The sequence below is a fragment of the Otolemur garnettii genome, unplaced genomic scaffold (assembly GCF_000181295.1).
Source record: "Otolemur garnettii isolate 467f Iridium unplaced genomic scaffold, OtoGar3 scaffold00177, whole genome shotgun sequence".
NCBI lineage: Eukaryota > Metazoa > Chordata > Mammalia > Primates > Galagidae > Otolemur > Otolemur garnettii.
This window is the reverse complement of record NW_003852572.1, coordinates 3,246,675-3,267,912: the sequence shown is the minus strand read 5'-3', so window position 1 is coordinate 3,267,912 and position 21,238 is coordinate 3,246,675. Positions and strand designations below refer to the sequence as shown.

The 21,238-nt window shown below is 39.5% G+C and overlaps 2 protein-coding genes across 2 annotated transcripts in view; both read left to right on the top strand.

The window, feature by feature from the left end:
- The window catches only part of LOC100952469 (40S ribosomal protein SA), a 24,787-nt gene extending 14,457 nt beyond the window's left edge, over nt 1–10,330 (top strand). Inside the window, 6 exon segments of the mRNA XM_023519483.1 lie at nt 9,476–9,652; nt 9,655–9,762; nt 9,765–9,866; nt 9,869–10,195; nt 10,198–10,266; nt 10,269–10,330. Coding sequence (XP_023375251.1) covers nt 9,476–9,652; nt 9,655–9,762; nt 9,765–9,866; nt 9,869–10,195; nt 10,198–10,266; nt 10,269–10,330 — 845 coding nt within the window.
- A 7,353-nt stretch (nt 10,331–17,683) lies between these two features.
- Nucleotides 17,684–21,238, top strand: part of LOC111728659 (ankyrin repeat domain-containing protein 26) — an 11,437-nt gene continuing 7,882 nt past the window's right edge. The window contains exon 1 of the mRNA XM_023519482.1: nt 17,684–17,865. Within this exon, the coding sequence (XP_023375250.1) occupies nt 17,684–17,865 (182 nt within the window). The remainder of the gene's footprint in view (nt 17,866–21,238) is intronic.

Here is a 21,238-nt window from a genome sequence, read left to right as displayed (position 1 = left end):
GTTTGATGGACTGAAGAGTAAAATGTGTATTCAGATTTGTTTGGATGAAATGTTCTGTAGATGTCAGTTAGGTCCAAAAGATGAATAGTTAAATTTAAATCTAAAATTTCCTTGCTAAGCTTCTTATTGGAGGATCAATCTGACACAGTCAAGGGAGAGTTAAAATCTCTGACTATGATAGAGCTGGGAGAGATCAAGTTGCTCATGCCTGTTAGAGTATCTCTTATAAATTGAGATGCATTCTTGTTGGGTACATAGATATTGATAATTGAAATCTCATCATCTTGGCTATTACCCTTGACAAATATAAAATGACCATTCTTATCTTCGCTTATTTTTGTTGGTTTAAACCCTAACGTATCTGCAAATAAAATGGCAACACCTGCTTTTTTCTGGTTTCCATTTGCTTGGAATATAGAAGACCATCCCTTCACCCTGACTCTGTATTTATCTTTTAAAGTAATATGTGTTTCCTGGACACAACAGATATCTGGTCTGAGTTTCTGTATCCAATCAGCCAATCTGTGCCTCTTTAAAGGGCAGTTTAGGCCATTCACATTGATTGAAATTATTGAAAGACCTGGTGAGATATTGGTCCTCGAGTTGCTCAAAAGTACAGTAGACATTTTTAATCCTTTCGCCACTGTGGAAGTTGAAATTTGATCAAAAGTTTACTTTTGTAGTGGGGGATTGCAATGGTCATTATGGAGGATAGGTTTGAGAATTTCCTGCAGAGCTGGTTTAGTTATGGCAAATTTATTCAACATGTGGATGTCACTAAAGTATTTAATTTCTCCATCATAGATGAAAGTAAGTTTAGCTGGATATAGGATCCTGGGTTGGAAGTTGTTCTTCTTTAGGAGATTAAAAGTTGCTGACCATCCTCTTCTAGCCTGAAAGGTTTCAGCAGAACGATCTGCAGTCATTCTAATACTCTTTCCTTTGTAGGTTGTGGTTTTCTTATGTCTAACTGCTTTCAGAATTTTCTGTTTCATCTTAACTTTGGTGAAGTTAATTATGATATGCCTGGGGGATGTCTTGTTTGGGTTGAGTCATGCTGGGGTTCTGAAACTATCTGCTATCTGAATTTCAGAATCTCTTGGCATGTCTGGGAAATTCTCTTTCAAAATTTCATGAAGATGAGCCTCTGTGTTTTGTGAGGCAGCTTCATCTCTTTCAGGGATTCCTATAAGGCGAATATTAGTTCGAATTATCCCAGAGCTCTCTAAGAGAAAGATCTGTTCTTGTTTTACATTTTTTTTTTTTTTTTTTGTCCTTGCACTCTTAGGCTTGTTCAAAGGCTTTGTCTTCAATGTCAGAGATCCTATCTTCAGTCTGTTCCACTCTGTTATGAAGAGATTCCACCATGTTTTTCAAATCTTTGAGAACTACAAATTCTTATCTCAAAGTTTCAAAATCTTTGATCATTTTATCTTTGAAATTGTTGAATTCTTGAGTCATCTTTTGAATAATTTCTTGATACATTTTTTGAATAATTTCTTGAAGTTCTAGCTCTTTCCTTTCTTCCATTCTATTAATCTTATTTACTTTCCACATTCTGAACTCGATTTCTGTCATCTCAGCCATCTCTTTATGGATTGGATCTTCAGGTACCTCTGCCACGTCCTTCCTTGGCGGGGGGTGGTGGTGGTGGTGTTGATCTAATCTGGTTATTCCTACTACCGGAGTTTTTCTGCTGACTCCACCCCATGCTGGATTTACTACATTTGGCTAGGTGAGCAGGTAAGAGGAAGTTGGGTTGGGGGCTCTGGGAGTAGTATTTTACTAGTCTTTTTGGGCAAAGGCTGGGACTGGTGTCTGTATCTTTTCCCCTAGAGCTTTGCCAAGGATGCGTATAATGCTATGGTCTGAGAGCCTGGGGGCCTGCGTGTCTCTATCTTGTTTTCGGCTGGTATCTGTTCTACCTTAGAAAATCAATTACTCTGGGTTAAGATTTCAACTGTGGAGAAATATCAGCAATTAAGTCACCCCTCCCCTTACTGGCGATGGCTGGGAAAGGAAAACCACACCTTCCCTCAGCCACACCTCCCAGGTATCACTTTAGATAGTTCTCAGGTGATTGGCCCAGTTCAAATGATCTAAGTCAAGTGTCCCAGTCAACACAAGTCTCAGGTGGGGAGTTCAAGATGTCTCTGGCAGCTGTACAGCAGGGATCTTCTGGCAGCTCAGGTATGACCCTGGTGTTCTCTGGGCTCAGAGGGACCTTCCCAGCAAATAAAATAGTCTAGGGAGGTTGATGCCTCCTACCCCACCTTGTACCTTCATCACACCCTGTCACTGGAGACCCCACAGGGCTGTGACCCAGTTGCCCAATAAACAAATGTGGCAGGGCTTTGTGTCTGCCAAAATCAAAATAGAGCCAATACCAGCTCCATTCAGTTACTGCTCTTCAACCCCCATCAGCAAAGGGAACTGAGGCTTGACTGTCTTAGGCACTCAGTGACAACTGGAGAATGTTCCACCTGAAGACAATTTAGGCCTGAGAAAATCCAGAGAGCATCAGAGATTCTCCCTCGACCACCAGTTGATTTGCCCAAATCAAGAGATCCAAACCTATTGACCTGATCAGTACCCACTATCTGGTTGGAAAGATCACAAGGTGTCCAGCAACTAAATAATAGGAGTCTACTGGTGGTATAAGTGTGGCTCACTCTGATGCTCTGAGGAGTCAGAAAGTCCTGTTCAGTAGACAATTTGGAGTAAGGAGGCTGATGTCTCTTTCCCCTCCTTACTCGCCCTTCGCCGCCGGCCTCTGGTAACCTCAGTCTCAGTTAACCCCACTACCAGTTTCTGTTAACCCAGACTCTGTAACCCAGTCCTGTCCAAAAGGTGAGTGAGTCAGGGTTTTGTGCCTACCAAAGTCCAGGTAATGTCAATACCTTCTCCACTCGGTGACCACTCTTTATCGCTTGCCAGCAGAGATAGTTGAAGCCTCTCTGCCTTAGGCACTCAATGGGAGCTGGAGAATATTCTGCTTGGGCTCAATCTAAATCTGGAATTTGTTTTCTTAAAGTTGTGGTTTGCCTCGGTGGGGAGGACATGCATTTATCTATCACTTCTCTCAGCTAGGCTCCCCACCTTCAGCTTCGTTGGGTTCTTCTGGTAGTTGTCTCTCTCCCTGAACTGACGTTTATGTTGAAAGTTAGCTCCAGTCAGCTCTCATCCCCTATTCTTCCAAATTCTTATTGAATGTGAAAATTGTAGTTAGGGAATATAGCCAACCCAGGGATTTAGCAAAGTAAAAAATACATTGAAACCAAGCAGACAAATAAGCAAACTAAAATACTACCGGCCACACAAGCACACCAATGCCCAGACACTCAGCAACAAGTAAACAAACAGACAAAAAAGAAAACAGAACAACAGACAAACCAGCCAAGTAATAGACCAAAAAATAAAGAAAGAAGAAAAAAAAGTAGTAGTAATAAAAGATAACCACATAAATGTTGGTCATAAAATGATAGAGCAAACAAATAGCAAAACAAACAAACAAAGAAGAAAGAAAATAAAAAAAAATATATAAAATAAAAAAATTAAAAATTAAAAATTAAAAAAAAAAGAAAAGGAGGGCACCACTAAGAAAATTACTATTTTTTTTAATATATACAAACAAGCCCCTTTTTGAATGCGGTGGGGTTCCCGTTTAAAAAATATATAATTGTGCTGTAATATACTTTTTAGACAGCAGGTGGCGCTGTGAGTGGTCCCTGCGCTAAAACCAAAAATAGAAAAAAAAAAAAAATGAGAGGAAAAAAATATATATAAAAGGAGAATCTTTGCTGGCAGTTTGCATGGATTCTCCCTACAACAGTTCCCGCAAGGTGTTGGGCGTCTTGGATTAGCTTCAGATGCCGGATGGCTGGCTGCAGGTCAGACTGAGTTCTCCGTGCTTCTGGGTGAGGTGTTATGGAGATGCCATTTTTGGAGTTTTACATTACATCTGGTTCCTGGCTGGCCGCCCACTCCTATCTGTCCTCCAAACTCGGGACACAAGTCCACAACTCACCAGACTTTCACGCAAGTCCTAATTTCCCCTCAAACAGAAAACCGTTGTGGTCCGATGGAAAAGAGCTGGGCACCCCTTGTGCATTCTGCATTCAGTTTATTTCCGGTGGGCAAGAGACCACCGCCACCGCTGCGGCACACTCAAAAGATTTTTCAGTGTTTGTAGGAAGGGAACCGATTCTCTGCACTCAACTCCTAATTTCCCCTCAAACAGAAAACCATTGTGGTCCGAGGGAAAAGACCTGGGTGCCCTTTGCTCCTTCTGCCTTCAGTTTATTTCTGATGGGGGAGGGGCCGCCGCTGCCGTGGTGTGCTCAAAAGATTTTTCAGTGTTTGTAGGAAGGGAACTGATTCCCCCTGCAGGTCGCGGCATCAGTGCCGCTCCACACAGACTTCCAAAATTACAGGATGGATTGATTCCTAAGCAGAGTCCCTTCCCCTCAAGTTTCTGTCTGAATGCCTGGATCCCTGATGCCCCAAACTGGGTCCAAATGTCTCCTGTTTCTGGCTGCTAAATTCCACTCAGGAATCCACGCCTCACCACACTCTCAGTGAAACACACAAACTCCCCATGAATTGGGCACAGGAGCCCTTCTAGGGGAGGGATTGGTTTCTGCCTCTCAGGACGCAAGCCGCAGACCTGGCCCCGCAGGTTGCAGATGGCACCGTTTCAGCTGGTGCCCTGAGTTTTTTCTGGCTGACACTGTAGTTCTGGGCTACATTTCCAATCCAGCAATTCACCTCTTTGCTGCTCACCCTGCGCTGCTTGTCTGCACCAGCACTCCACACGGAAGAGATTCAGTTCCCCCACTCTTACCTGAAACCACCAAGAGAATTGACTCAGGGATGCATCCCTTCCACCATCTTGCTCCGCCTCATATCACAGTTTCTTAATCCATTTTTTGGCTAATGAGCATTTAGGTTGTTTCCAGATGTTGGTGATTATAAATTGAGCTGTAATAAATAGTGCAAATGTCCTTATGATAAAATGGTGTTTTTTCTTCTTAGTAAATGCCTAGGAGATTGAAATTGTGGGATCAAATGGGGGGTCTAATTTGAGTTCTTTGAGGATTCTCCATACTTCTTTCCAAAGAGCCTATATGAATTTATAGTTCCACCAACAGTGTTATTTATTTATTTATTTATTTTTCAGAAGCCAGGTCTCACTATGTTCTCCCGGGCAGTCACAAGGATTTGGACTCCAGGGGTCTTTTCCCACTGGCTTTCCCATATGCTGCTATTGCAGATGTTGGCCAAGGTGCTGATTCAAGACCAGGTAAAATTTGAATACAAAATTTTGTCTGGAATGAGATACATTAAAATATTTGAAATGCTCACAGTCTTCTTCCTCCTAATTTTTCTTTTCTGAATTTGATGGAAAGGTTTTATGTAAATAATGCAAATGTTATTGGTTGCTATCCACAATTGAAATGAAATACATATAACATGTGAAAAAGAAATTTTTAAAATCTAAGTTTTCATTCATCTATTTTCTTTTTTTAAGTTCTGTCCTTCTGAGGTTCCCAGTATGAGACTCTGTGATCTTTTTTCCAGTGTTTTAAATGCTTCTTATGCTTCTAATCTGTTCCCCAAGGAAAACCGTACTCGCTTTCTTATCAATTTTGCTTTACCATATATCATTTCATCTTCTTGCTGTTTTACTGATGACTTTAAGTTAATCAGCTATCTGATCTGGAGGCTCTGTATGTATGTGTGTGTGTTTGGGTTGGGTTATCTTTGATCATTACAAATGAAGAAAGAAACTCATCATTTCTCAGTAATGATTTGCTGTACACAGTTACTTTGAGCAGCAATTCTGAAATGTTTTGGCCTTTGTGGCACTTTTTTTATACAATTAACACTTATTACATAACAGTAAATAAAACCTGTAATTTGGTGTTTATCATTCCCATGTCTTTTCTGACTTTCTTACTACATATGTGTATGGTCATTAATTTTATGTAGGGTTTGTTTTTGTTTCCTAAACTTTAATATAAATGGTTATGCACCATACATATTCTTTAATTTGTTTTGTTTGCTCATCATTATATTTCTGAGATCTGCCTGCACTGACACATAAGCTCTGGTTTGATTAATTAATGATTTCCTTAAAATAGGGTCTGGCTTTGCTGGCCAGCCTGGAATGCAGTGGCACCCTCATGGGTCCCTGGAACATCAAACTCCTGAGCACCTGCGTTCCTCCTACCTCAGCCTCCTGAGTTTCTGGAGCTACAATAGCTTCTCTCCATGCTTTGGTAAGTTTTGAATTTTCTGTATGTACGAATCCTCACTATATGTTTCAGGATAGTCTCAAACTGCTGACCTGAAGCATTGCTACTGCTGTGGCCTTCTCAATGGTAACATTACAGGAATGATTCATAGTGTCTTGCCTGATTTAATTTTTTGGAGTTCTTTATAGGAATTCATCGGATGAAGGTACCACAATTAAAAGTAAATTAATAATAAGGCAATCAGGGAAATGCAAACTTGACTAAATATTCACCAATCTTAAGAAATTATTAAGTTTAAAGTGTAATTAAGGTAGGTACTGTGGCTGGATATTTAAACATTGGTCTTTAAGTTTTAGAGGTATTTGTGGAAATATATGCAGATGAAATACTACATTTGGGATTAACTTCGAAATAATTACGGCGGAGCAGGGATGTTTGCTGGAGTGACATGAAACAAGATGGACTACAAATCGCTAAGTAGTAAAAGTTGGGTCATGGATGAAAAAAATAAAAACAAATAATAATAAATATGTCAATAAAAATGATTATGAACATGAAAACCCAAATAAATTAAGCACAATGCCCAGATTCATACATATGTTAATTCAATGAAAATTAATTTTAATATGAACATTATTTTTTTTTAATCCAAAATATTTCTGGAAACATTCCTTCATTTCAGACCTGCATCCTGTGTATTTTGCAATATTTCCTCCTAATTCATCTCTCTGCATTTATTTATATGTTCTTTTTTAGAGACAGAGTCTCAGTCTGTTGCCCTGGGTAGTGTCATGGCATCATCACAGTTCACAGCAACCTCAAACTTTTAGGCTCAAGTGATGCTCTTGCATAAACTGCTCAAGCAGCTGGGACTACAGGTGCCCACCACAACAACACCTGTTCAATTTCTCTCTTCTTAGTGGAGACAGGGTCTCATTCCTGCTCAGACTGGCCCTGAATTCCTGAACTCAAAGGATCCTCCCACCTTGGCCTCTCAGAGTGCCAGGACCACAGGCATGAGCCACTGTACTCGGCTCTAACATGTTGGCAGAAACTCAGTAATTTTTGAGTTACATAGATAAAGACTGTTAGTACAAACACATTCTGAAAGATTATCTTCTGCATTCTGGGACCAAAGGAGACAGACCTATAAGGAAAGAATATATGGTTCAGGCGGTGCCTATTAGAGAAGCAATAAAGTATGAAGGCAGTCCCCAGGAAGGAGATGCCTGATTATCTAGAGGAAGATAGCCAGAATGAAGGCAGGCTTCATGGGCCAGTCTGAATTTTAAAATATAGACAAAAGATTGTCAGCGTAGCAGAGGAAAATGTTTCAGATACAAGGAAAAGGGTGTTAATAATGCTATAAAAGGGAATAGTAACTTTGGAAACCATGAATGATGAACAACACCTGTAGCATGTTATTGACAATGTTCCATCGTGGGGTAGGGAATAGTACATGGTCTCAATTTATGTGACTTACTGTACTTTCCCATTTTGATTTGTTTCTGGCATTTTGTTTGTCCATGTTGAGTGGATGAACTTGTCCATGAACTTTTGATGTATTTCTTTGCCTTGAAAGTGATGATATCTAGTATCTCTGCAAATATTTTTTTGAAATTTTGGATAATGAGAAATATTTCTCCATTTAAACTCTCCATTTATAAAATAAAACTAGATGTTGCTTTCCATTTTCTTTTGTGAAGTCTATAGCTTTTATCAGACCATTCTGAGTAGCTCATTTTGACTAAATATATGAATTTGTCAACAGAATTGACACCAGAGGAAAAGCAGCAGAGGCTTGAAGGGAATGAAAATAATAATCAGCCACAGGTACAAAAAGAATTAAATTTAAATTCCTGATTTCATATTATATTCTTTACATTAAGAATTTAGCATAGTCCAAGTGAAATTACCTTTTAGACTTGTCTTTTAAAAGTGATAGGTCATAATTTAATTTGTAAATTGAGAAAGATTTTCATAAAAAAATCTGTTTGCGCTTTTCTTTGTATAACTTCCTTACATGACAAGAAGGTGACATTGAATCTTTAGTCATACTACTAAATGACAGAGATGATGAGCAATTTCACAGTAATGGCCACTGAGGTGGTTCAAAATTTGTACTTTTATATTGCTGGTCACAAATGCTAAGGGGAAAAATTTACTGTGTTTGAGGTCTCCAAAAGACCTCAGTGTCTACACTTAGAGAAAGGGTCATAAGATCCACCCACCTCCCATGAAGGAATCACACCTTGCAGAATAGGACCTTTGGGGTTAGTATAAAAACAGTAAGTTTCTAATTTTTCCCCCTCAGTTTTTGGCCGGGGCAGGGTTTGAACTCACCACCTCCCGTATATGGGGCCAGTGCCCTACTCCTTGAGCCACAGGTGCTGTCCACCACTTTCTAACTTTTATAAATGTGGGAAATTGTTAATAGCATCAAAATTAGTTCATCGATTTTCATTAGTGAACATTAGAATATATTAGAGCTGGACCTAAGGAGATAGTCTTTCTAGATACATATCACTATCAATTTACATTCTATAAGTTAAAGTTTAAGAATTAACTTTTCTTTCCAATTGCTGTGGATTTTGTCTCCTAATAATGTGAATTTTGCCTACTCTTCAGATAACTCTAGTTATCTCTAGAAAGAGTACTGAAATACCTGGGGCTCACTGTTAAAGGTGTGGTGAGGTAAAATTTTTTTAAGTGAGGAACCTTTGTAACACTACAGTTCACCTACAAACTCGTTTTAGGTAGCTTTAACATGTAATAAATTACATTTATTTCAAAGAAATAGTGACAAAGTTCCCTGGCTCATATTTTTCTGCCTATAAGCTAAGGCAAATTGTCTTCCTCCTCTTAGTGATACTCCAGTGATTTACTAGATTTACTAGATTAAGAAGTTAAAGAAAATGTCATTTTCATTGCTCATGTTTGATTACATAAGGATAAAGATATTTTATAAACTTGTACCCTGACAGAAAAGATATCTGAGGAACAAAACAAGCAAAGTAATCTCCCATATTTTTATCTGCAAGAATGTCCTTCAAATAAGGAATTAATAGGGCATGTGGTTGATAGAGTTTATCAGTATATTCAGGATCTTTCCAAAAGAAAAGTGGAGCTTTCCACATTGCTCAGGGAGGGTCCATATGGCATTGTCCTGGATTCCCACCATAACTTCAAGGGAAATTTTCACAGTGTCCAGAGACCTTGATGCCTGCAAATGATGAAGGAGGATGTGCTCACATTCCTTGCAGCAGAAACCCACTTAGGTAGCCCCAACCTTGACTTCCAAATGGAAAGGTACATCTACAGTGATGGTATCTACATCATAAATCTGAGGAGGACCTGGGAGAAGCTTCTGTTGGCAGCTTGGGCTGTTGTTGCCATTGAAATCCTGCTGATGTCAGGGTCACATCCTCCAGGAACACTGGCCAGCGAGCAGTGCTGAAGTTTACTGCTGCCACTGGAACTGCTCCTGCTACTGAACTCTTCACTCCGGAACTTTCACTAACCAGATCCAGGCAGCCTTCTGGGAGCTACATCTTCTAATAGTTACTGACCCCAGGCCTGACCACCTGCCTCTCACAGAGGCATCGTATGTTACCTGCCTACCACTGCTGTGTGTCACACAGATTCTCCTCTGAGTTATGTGGACTTCACCATCCCACACAATAAGGGAGCTGCCTCAGTAGGCCTGATGTGGTGGATGTTTGCCCAGGAAGTTCTCCGCATGTGTGGCACCATCTCCCATGAACACTCATGGGAGATCATGCCGGATTTCTACTTCTACAGAGATCCTGAAGAGAATGAAAAGGAAGAGCAGGCTGCCACTGAGAGAGGTGTGACCGAGGAGGAATTTCAGGGTGGATGGACTGGCCTAGCTTCTGAGTTCACTGCTACTCAGCCTGAGGTTGCAGACTGGTCAGAAGGCTGCAAGTGCCCTCTGTGCCTACCCAGCAAGTTCCCACTGAATACTGGAGCTCCCAACCTGCCATGGAGACGAGGCAGCAACTCCCACTGCTCAGGCCACTAAAAGGGTGGGAACAACCACTGAGTGGTGTTAGCTGTTCTTCCACAAGCTCTTAAACAAGATAGAAATAAGGTTGGAGAAAATAAACATCACTTCATCAGTTTCTTTTTTTAAGAATAAAAACAATGAAAAGTGGAAAACATAAAACTAGTGGGATATTTGATATCATATAAGAAAATGTGGAGCCTAGGCATGGTGGTTCATGGCTATAATCCTAGCCCTCTGGGGGTCCAAGGCAGGTAGATTGCTTGAGCTCAGGAGTCTCAGGATTTCTATAAATAATAGAACTCAAAATAATAGCCTAGTCTCTAAATAATAGCCAGGTATTGTTAGGGGTCCCTGTAGTTCTAGTTACTCAGAAGCTGAGGCAAGAGGATGGCTTGAGCCCAAGATTTTTGGATTGCTTTTGAGCTCTGACACCACAGCACTCTATCCAGGATGGCAAAGTGACACTCTGTTTCAAAAAAAAAAGTAAAAGAAGGAAAGAAAGAAAATTTTAATTAAACAAGGCAAATTGGAGGGGAAAATAAAGCTCATCATAAACAAGTTAAAACAGAAATTCTGTGAAATTTCTGAAAAATACAAAATTTCTCTTTGTCCTGAGGACAGGCACTGCCACACCTATGGAACATATTGTAAGAGTATGGATCAAGTTTATCAAGTATAGAACACAAATGTCTTAACACAGTGATTAAGTAAATGAGGTAAAAGGAATGTTAATTAGTTGGATGTAATCATTCCAATTTGTACAAAAAATCAACACATTGAATTCCACAAAGGCATAAACATATTCATGATCATGCATATGTGACTTGATAAAAGGAAAAAATATAGGCGAAATGCCCATATGCCTCTGGTCAAAAATGCCATTTGAGAAAGAGCAGTGAAAAGACTTTGTGCAGGCACACTTGTGAGAAACTGAGGCAGAATCCCATATGGCTGGTTAGTTGCTGGCCTAACATGACCAAGGATTTGGCTGGACTTGCATTACCAGACTGCATTAAGGAATTAAGGTTGACTTTGTAAGGCCAATGAAAACGCCCTTTGGAAAACTGGCCAGATACCCATCAGTAACCTTTCCTGATCTGTGGTAATAATGAAGGTCGGGTCTTGGAATGGAGTAACCTTTCCTGATCTGTGGTAAGTGATGAAGGTCACTTGCTGACAGGTCCAGGAATGGAAATGTGCTACAGGACTTCAAGAGAAGAGGAATTTATCCAATGTATACAGGTATCTAATGGCATAGATGAAACCTGGGCTTGTGAAAGGCTTTTGAGAAATCCAGACTGAAAATTCCTTACAAAAGGCTCCAGCAGAAACCCCCTGACTTAAGGCCTACATGGGAGCAGAGGTTTGCACACGAATTCCTGTATGCCCAAGAAGTTTCTCTATCCTTTGCTTAAAGATTTGAAGTAACTGCCTCCAAATGGCATGGTCAGTAGAATAGACATTCAAATCATCTCTTTCTGCTGTAGCCTCAGGCTTCATCAGATAAGAACAAAGAAAGTAATGACTGACAACATGTTCTTCATTAAGTTATGTTAAACCAGGTTATGTTGAAAGGGTTATTCTTAAAGGTGTGTGTTGGGTGGATTATTAGATTAACAGGGAGGAGGTACTTACAGGGTGGATGGTCATAAGATGTATAAATGGATTAATGAAGTCACTGATGTCCAATGCGCATGTGCAAAGGGATTGTAATGAATGTTAATGAGGTCATTGCTGTATAGTGCACATGCACAAGATTGCCTATATAAACCAACAGCAAATAAAGAAGGCTGCCATTTTGCCTGAGTGAGCAGATGGTCACCTTTATTTAAAACACAATTTCAATAAGTGTGCTTATTCTCCACGACATGGCTTTTCCATGAGACCCCAACAACAACACCCTTATGGCAACAACAACAACTACAAAAGAAGGGACAAACTTAAAGGACATACCCTCTAATTTTCCAAGTAATACGGTTGATGGGCAGGCAGAATGGGGACTGAAGAGCCCATTCTTGGCAAGAGGAAACACCTTTGCAAAAAGGTAAAGATAAAAAATAAGCTGAGCAAAGAGGAATCAAGAAGAGTCAGCTAGTTTACCTTTAAAACAGGCGCTGCTAAATTTCTTATGTGAGCAGTTTCCTGGAAGCCTGGACTGTAGAGGATAGAGCTTCCTAACACCCCTGCTAGGTCCATAAGCACTCTGAAGGAATAATGGCCACAGCAGAAGCAGTGTGCCAGGTCTAGCAAGAAACATTAACTAGAGCATCTCCTGCCTAGTTAACAGTCAAAGCAAATACCTATTGTGGAGGTATGTATTTGGCTGGGGCAGAGATCGAGGGACAACTTGAGCCCTGAAATATAGGCAGGAGGATAAGGCTATACCTATATCCCTTATCACAGAGGAAGACCCTTTGTGGTGGTGATGACAGGAATATTCTACATTGCCGCAGATTTTTCAGAGGAGATTGATACCAGTTGTGTTTTACTCCACAGTGAACTAGTGGGAATTAACAACACCCTAGGAATCTGTGTGTGTGACCACAGACAGGAGGCTGCTCTCTCAAAAGGCTCAGGTTCTGGATTTCTTAAGGCTACTCAGACCCTTAAAGCTAATGATTACTAAAACAATAGGAGGTGACATGTTCACTCAGAGAAAGTGCTGATGTTTTTTTTCCCTTCCTCAGCTTACCCTTTGGGTCAGGGGTCCTCAAACTTTCTAAACAGGAGGCCAGTTCACTGTCCCTCAGACCGTTGGAGGGCTGGACTGAGGGCCCTGGGATGAGTGAACTGCTAAGCAGGACAGGCAGTGGTGGCAAAAACACCTGGCAGGCCGGATAAATGTCCTAGGGAGGCTGCATAAGTCCTGCAGGCTGGGCCATAGTTTGAGGATGCCTGCTCTGGGTTAATGAACACATAGCCTTAAATAAAAGATGAGTGGAACTGACACTTGGGCCACCATGAGAACCCCATAAGTGGGTGGTGGTCCCCTGAGTTCCCACCTTCGAAAATTCTATTCTGTGTGTCTTGTGTTTTTGTCTCTCATAGTTTCTAACATTACATTTCTTCAGTTGACTGCTGCTAGCTCCACAAGTCTTAAAGCAGCAGTTCTTAACCTGTGGGTCATGACCCCTTTGGACTGTGTTAAAGATTTGCGGCATTAGGAAGGTTGAGAACCACTATCTTAAAGGATCCTGTCCCCTGGGCAGGACCTACTGATTATGAGTTAAAAGATGCACCAGCAATGTCTTTCTTTAATAGTATTCCAGGAATTTCCTGCCCAAAATGACCCAAGTTTTGACAATGTCTTTCATCTTATTCATACCACATGCCCCTGTAATATACATTGCCATCATCCTCTGAACTTTATTTAAATGAATATAAATTAGATTGTAAAATTATAATAAACCATACACTGACTATGTTTTAATAGAGATGAGTAGAATTGCTATAATGATACAGATACTGAAAATCAAAAACTAAGAAGTAGGTACAATTGAAAGAATATCATCTCATGTAAAAATGACTGAAAAATAATATGAACCATAATACTTCATTGAAAAGTAGACATCGGACATATGCCTCAGACTAGTGATCCAAAACATCTTCTTGATTTGTGGCTTACCTGCTTCAAAGAAAGGAAGCATATGAATCAAACAAAATAGTATTGTTGGGACCAAAATTGCAGCTGAGAGACCTCCACACACATGCAAAGACAATGAAGTGCTTTATTTGCAAGCATATGCCTGGGTCACTCCACCCTACAGCATAGCTGGGGCAAGGGCGACCCGAAATGAAGCGAGGGGAGGTTTTTAAAGCATATAGAGGAATTTCATTAGACGTTTTGTAGGGAGGGGTTGCCATTGGCTGAGCTGTTGTTCAGGGATGCTTGGCACAATCTGATAGCCAGAGGTGCTATAGGGTGGGTTTATGGTTAGAGACTTTCCAGAGGAGGAATGCCTGTCCACTTCTGATAGACTGGCTCCATCTGGGCTGATTGACCTTGTCCAGAAATGTGGAGGAGGGAGGAGCCGGTCCCCTTCAGACTGGCTGCCAAGAAATACAGAGGAGGGAGCCAGTCTCCTTTTGATAGACTGATTCCTCCTGGGCGACTTTGCCCAGGAGGGGCATGGGGAGTTAGTTCCAAGATGCAGTTAAATTAACCTCTTCATTCCCAAATGGAGTTACATTAACCTCTTCAGTATTTCTGCTGTTACTGACACTTTATGAAAACAAAACCAATACAAGACTTGTTCCAGAAGCCATTATATGATAACACCAATGCTAGTAACTTCAAAACATCAAATGTATCCAAAAGAAGAATCATAGCAAGGGTGTCCACCCTTTTGACTCCTCTGGGTCACATGGGAAGAAGATGACTTGTGTTGGGCCAAAACCTTCAGAAAAGCTGATGAGCCAAAAATCAAAAAAAGGTCTGTGCATAATTTTTACAATATTGGCCACCAAAGATAAGCAAAAATGTCCTCACATAATAGTCCTACTGATGTGGTGGTCCACTCAGAAATTCTTAAACTTGTTAAGCAGGTCACAAGTTTGTGATATAGTATAGAAGATATACATATCTAAGAAATAAAACGTCTTTGTTTTTTGATTTTTTTTGTTATAAAAGTAAAAGAAAAGTGGGCAACATAAAACTAGTGGGATATTTGACCTTGTGTTTGAGAACTTAATGCATCAACATCTGGCTTGATGGAAACCATTGCAATTCTCAGTGAGTTCTCAAGGTGATCCTCAGATATTTTGGTTCTAATTTTACTCTTACTGTTCTTCATTCTTGAAAATAGCTGCTCGCAGATGTAAGTGCTTCCAAAAAGCAATGACATGAATAAGCTGTGAGTATGAAGTGAGGGGTATTTGTCTCTGAAGTCAGGATGTATAAAAGTCCCCTGCAGAGACATGATCCAATTTTTCTTGAAGTCAAATGTCAGATTGCAGCTCTGTGCATTGCATTTGAAACTTTGCGGTTAACATATTTATGTCTACTGAAAACCGAGTTGCAAATGCACCAAAATATTTTCTCAGAAATCTTGAAATCTGTTTCCAAATTCTTGTGTCAAATCAAAAAACGAGGCTCCATCTTTTTTGCTCTTCATGGGACTCTGTTTAGTCAACCTGTGGAAAAGCCTAAAATTGTTTGTCTTAATTTGAGCTTTCCATAATTTCAGTTTCATTTGGAATGCTGTTGTGGTTTGAAACATTGTATCAATATGCTGGTTTTCACCTGAAGACACTTGATAAACTGATTTAAACTGGTGGTTTAAATCTAGCAAAGTTTTCACCATCAAGTTCTGGCACAAATTTGGTTTTGGATACCATAAACAACTTGAGGACATGTTGCAAATCATAAATTCTTTTCAGCATTTGGCCTTGACTTAGCCATCTTCTGTCCGAAAAGTAAATGATGTTGTTATGTGTTTATTCTCGTGACACTGCAGTATGACATTGTCATCTGCCATGTTCATGCAATCCAGTTTCACCAAAAAATAACGAAGAAACTCATAATGTTTTAAGTAAGTTGATGATTTTGTGTTTATAAACCATTCATATTCATAGCTGCATTCATAACTATCCAAGGCCACATGCAGCCTGCTGGCTGTGGGTTTGACACTCCTGAGTTATATAGCAAGATATGCAAAGAATTAAGAATGAAGCAAGTCAATTTCCTGGCTTTGGGGAAAGAAACATTTCAAATTTTAAAAGATGTAGGGGTTCACTTGCTACAACTCTTTGCTTTTCCCTGCCTCAATTCTCTGATCTAGTCTGATTATCTTCTTATGAAAAGCTCATCTGTAAAATGAGGTTCTCTAAATATGTCATTGTGCTTTGAAATAGCTGATTTCTGCTATCTAAATGGGAGAATTTCAGGAAAACCTTCTCATAATTTCTGCTCTTTCATCAGTCTTCCAAATTGCATATGAACTGGAAAACTAATTTAGCCAATTTCCCCTGTGACTTTCTGAAGCAGGATAAACTTTAAATAAATTGCTTAAAAATATAATAAGCTCTGTTTTTTTTTTTCCTATTTCACTAAAAATGTACTGCATTTATTTAAACAATGAAATGAGGATGCATTGGAAGGAAGCAGTGACTGGGAAGAGCTACAAAAATGTGTCTAGTCTTGAGAGTTGCAACAAATACTACCACTCAACTGTCTGTTCACTCTGTTTTGATGTGTGCAAGTTCATCTGTTTATCACAAACTATTGGAACTTTTAATTCCATCATGGCCACTGTAAATAACTTCTGACAGTAAACATATCTATTTCCATATTTTTAAAAAGTCACTACACTCAAATGTTTCTGTTGAATCAGATGTTTATATTCTGCTGTTTAATGAAGTACAGTAAGCTTGGGCATGTATGATTTTATTTTATGAGCAGCATATAAGTAAGTAATCCTCAGACAAAAATTCAGGACTCCACTCTGAAATAGAAAGCGGAGTTCTATACATGGAGTATTAAAGGTGGACAAAAATCTAGAGATACTCTGCTTTCAAAATAAAAGTAAAGGAGGCCTCTTGTCCCCTACTAAGGCATTACCTTAGTAGCCAAAGTCATAGTTTTAATTTACCAGATTTATTTGATGAATGTATCTGATAATTTGTCTGCTGTGTGTTATGGAATCGTGTCATGTCTTTGGGTGCCCTTGGGTGCTAGGGTATCCACTCGAGGAGCCTTAGGGGAATCCTTCACCTTGTTTGCCTTTATCCCCATTACTGGTCAGTGATGGTGCTGAGGCCAATAATCACTGTACTAGATATCCTCCAGCTATAAAACTGGATGCTTATTAAATGCAGAATTTAGGAAACCTCTCATTTTTCAGAATGTTGTACTGCCAACTCAGCAACTTGCTGTGCGCTCCTAGTGGCACCCTTTGGTTCCTATATGTCAGTGGGTGCCTTCACTTCTTTGATATCCCAGGATCCAGATGAAAAAAGAATAACAAAAGACAGTGGGGAGAATGGCTTAGAGCAGAAAGGGGGAGACACACAGCGCAACACCTGTTCCGTCTCGCTATTTAATGTAAGACCCAGATGGGAAAACTATATGACAACATGTTGTATGTCTTTGTATTTTTATGTCTCTGATTCTGCCAGTGAAGAAAGGATGGGCATAAACCCATAGAATTGACAAGGGCCCTTTTTGATATTTTAAAAAAATTCGAATTCATTGAAACAGAAATGAATTAGATTTTACAAAAATTTCAGTGATAAAACTAAAAGATATAATCATATATGATTTGATTTGATATATATAGTGGCAAACACAAAATTATTTAATGACTAGAATCATGACAATTAAACTGGGCCAAGTGTTAAAATCAATGAAAAGCAAAAAACTTTCTTTCTATTGATTAGAGTAATAACAGTCATCATTAGTATGAAACTTTCATTGAAGGTTGAAGAATGGAAGAAGCACAAAAGTAAAGAAGTAGAAATATCAAAAAGCCCGTGTGATGGCGATGCTGATGACAGTGACAGTGAGGCATCAATTCCACAAAGAGAGAGTGGAAAAGGTGGCAACCAGCATTTTGGTAGGAAGGATAATGAAGAGTTGGACAGGTAAGCCTGTAGCAATATTTAACAATAGATCATTTTAGTGCACTAAAAAACGTAATTCTCCTGGGCCAATGTCATGCCTCATAATTAGAAAAATGGAAACATGCAAAAAAAAAATAGGAAATATATTTTTTCCATTCATATGGATGTTGGGAAATGAGAGGAAAAAATGTATTCTCCTACACTGCTGGCAAATGAACGAGATAATACTTGTTGAGGGGTAATTTGGCAGCGTGCACCTGAATTCCAAGTGTGTCATTCCTTCAACATAACAGCTTCACTTCTGGGACTATACAGGATAACGTTACTTGGGTAAACACACACACCACTGTATTAAGTTTGTGAACTCATTCTAGAAAAAGTGCTACATACCTCATTGCTGAATATCACTATGGTCACCTTTGAGGCACTCCCCCTGGGAAGCTATATGCACTGATGCCAGCAAATAGTACACCCTTCAAAGGAATTTTGGAACTCTTTTTCTGGAATGACTATCAGAGATGTCATCATACAAGGTCTGACAGATAAGTTCACCAGCTTATCTTAGAAAAAGTGCTGCTAACTTCATAGCTGAATATCATTACAATCCCTTCAAATGACTCCCTGGGCCATCTGGTAACCATGAGGATACTCAGCAGTGAAGTGTGAATCACTTTGAAGGGTAGAGTACGTGCTGGTGGTCAGTACATAGCTTCCCAGGAGGCGTATCTCACAGATGACCATAGTGAAATTCAGCAGTGAGGTATTTGGCACTTTTTCTAGAACGAGCTAGGGAACTTAATTGTCCAAACTTGTGCACAAAATACATATGACATATTAAAGATACACATATCATATACTTGTGTTCAGGATATTTATTACAGCATTATTGTACAAAAAAATGGAGATAGTCTAAATATCCATTAATAAAAACTTGAGATTGTCATACCTATAACATAACAGGCACACAACCATTTTTTAAAAATGAGGTTAGCTCTATAGTGTCTTCATAGTTCACAATTAAAGTCTATTTAAAGTATTTACTTTTATAACATATGAAACAACTTTTATTAGAATTCTTGTAGTAGCTACTGAGTTGCCAAAGGAAACTGCCTGCTGCCTTATCACTTTACCTTGTTACCAACAAAATTGCTGGTTATTAAATCTGGGGGTTTTATTCCATGCATGAGTGTGTAAATATTGAATTCTCCAGTTAATCTGACTATTGCCAAGGGATCACACATGGGTAACCATATTTCATTGAAATACTTCTTGATATTGGATAAAACATGCTACAGTACATGAAGGGATTTTTGAAGTACTAAACCTGGTAAAGAGCCAGATAGCAAATATTTTAGGTATTGTAAACCATAAAGTCTCTATTATAGTCCAAAGTCTGCTATAAATGGTAAGTGAATGGGTGTGTTCCAGTGGCGCTTTGCTGGCTCAGACAGAATGTGGCTGTATTTGGCCCACAGCCTCTTGGTAAGCTTGGTAAGCCCTGTGCTGAAATCACAGTGCTGCCGAGGCAGTGGGTCTGACTTTAAAGAGCATCTCACAAACATGCCATCATCCTTCCTTCTGCAAGATAATGTGTTTCAGTATAGTATACAACATAGCATCTTTTTTAACAGTGTTATGTTATATGATTTCAAAAAATCAAATTTCAGTGTAAAATTATTTTCTAGATTCTCTCCTTTGATTCCTGTTATAGAATTCAGTAACAGAATATGATTAATTACTTTGTATATTGACAAGTATAAATGTACATCCTAGAGTTGGGTGATTTTCTGAAACAAAGAATATATTATATTGTCCAGAAATGTTTAGTGTCTTTTGAGTCTTCATTGATAAGTATGAGCAAAATGATAATCAGCTTTATAATACAGAAATATTCAAGGGGGCTTTTAGTTGTACACTTTTATAAATTTATTGTTTAATACTTTGGTCTGGCACTTTTAATACCTTATGAATATAATTTTAAAATATCTAACATGTTAACATATGCCACATATATCGTATACAGTAGATTTTTAAGATGACCACCCATGGGACTGTGACAGACTGGTCAACATACAGAGGTGGTCAACATACAGAGGTGGTCAACATAAGGAACCAGACCTGCTGTACTGACACATACACATGGTGTGTCTTCAGCCTATGAAGCTTAGGTCAGCTTTAAGGAGGTGGTCAGTCTATGGAGGTGCTACTTTATACGGATTGCAAAATACAGCCAAACATGAAGAAAATTAGATCATCTGCGATCATGCCACTAAGTGGTGATATCCTTGGAAGAACTGTCTGTTCTCACAAACTCAAATCTCCACTCACCTTGAGCTCCTGCGAGTAATACTCACTCTTTCCACTCCTCCCAAATGGCTTTGGCCAAGGTTACCACTGATTTTCACTTTGATAAATCTAGACATGATTTCATAGACCCCATTTTTGTTGAACCTATCAGCAATATTTGACTGAGTGGAAAAAAAATCTCTCCTCCACAATCTTTTGTTACTTGGCTTTCAGGGTATCACTCTAACAGCCGGCTTTTCCTCCTGCCTTTCTGGTGCACCCATCCTAGCCTGGATCACCTACTTCTCCTCATCTCCCATCTTTTACATGTGGAAATGTCCCAGGGCTCAGCCTTTAATCTCCTTTGTCATGACTTTTACTACCTTACATATGCTAATAATTTTCAAGTTGGTATCTCCAGCCTAGATCTCTCTCCAAAATTCCAGACATGTATATCACTCTTCCCTTTGGACACCTCACTTTAGTTAGCTGTTTGGTATCTCAGAATTAATAGGTCCAAAAATGAGCTACTGATTTTCTTCCACAGACCTCCCTGTTTTCCATTTGCTCTGTCAAAAGTGTTGGTGTCATCCTTGACTCACATCTCCCTTATAGACTTGACAGCTAATCTGTCAACAAGTCTTCTCAGTTTTACTCTCAAAATATATTCAGAAGCCAGACATCTTCCATGTCCAAGCCATCACCTGTCTCGATGAATATAATGAACTGGTAATTGGACTATTTTCTTCTTTTCTTAATGCCTATTCCATCAATTCTTAACCCATTGGAGCTGGTAAGGAATAGGTCAGATGATGTCCTTCCTCTGCTCACACCTCCTAGTTGCATCACTGTCACTCAGAGTATGTGCCAAGGTTTGTCCAAGGATCTCAGAGGCACTACATGATGTGACCATGTTATCTCTTTGACTTGCCACACAGAACTTCTTACTGCTCCTTACACACTCTGGGCATAGGACAGTCATTGGCAGGGCCCTCTGTCTGGAAGGCATTTCCCTCAGACACCCTCCTGACTTGCTCCTTCTCTTCCCTTAGTTCCTCACTCCAAAGCCACCCTGTTATTTCCATCACTCCTCTTGGTCCTGCTAGAT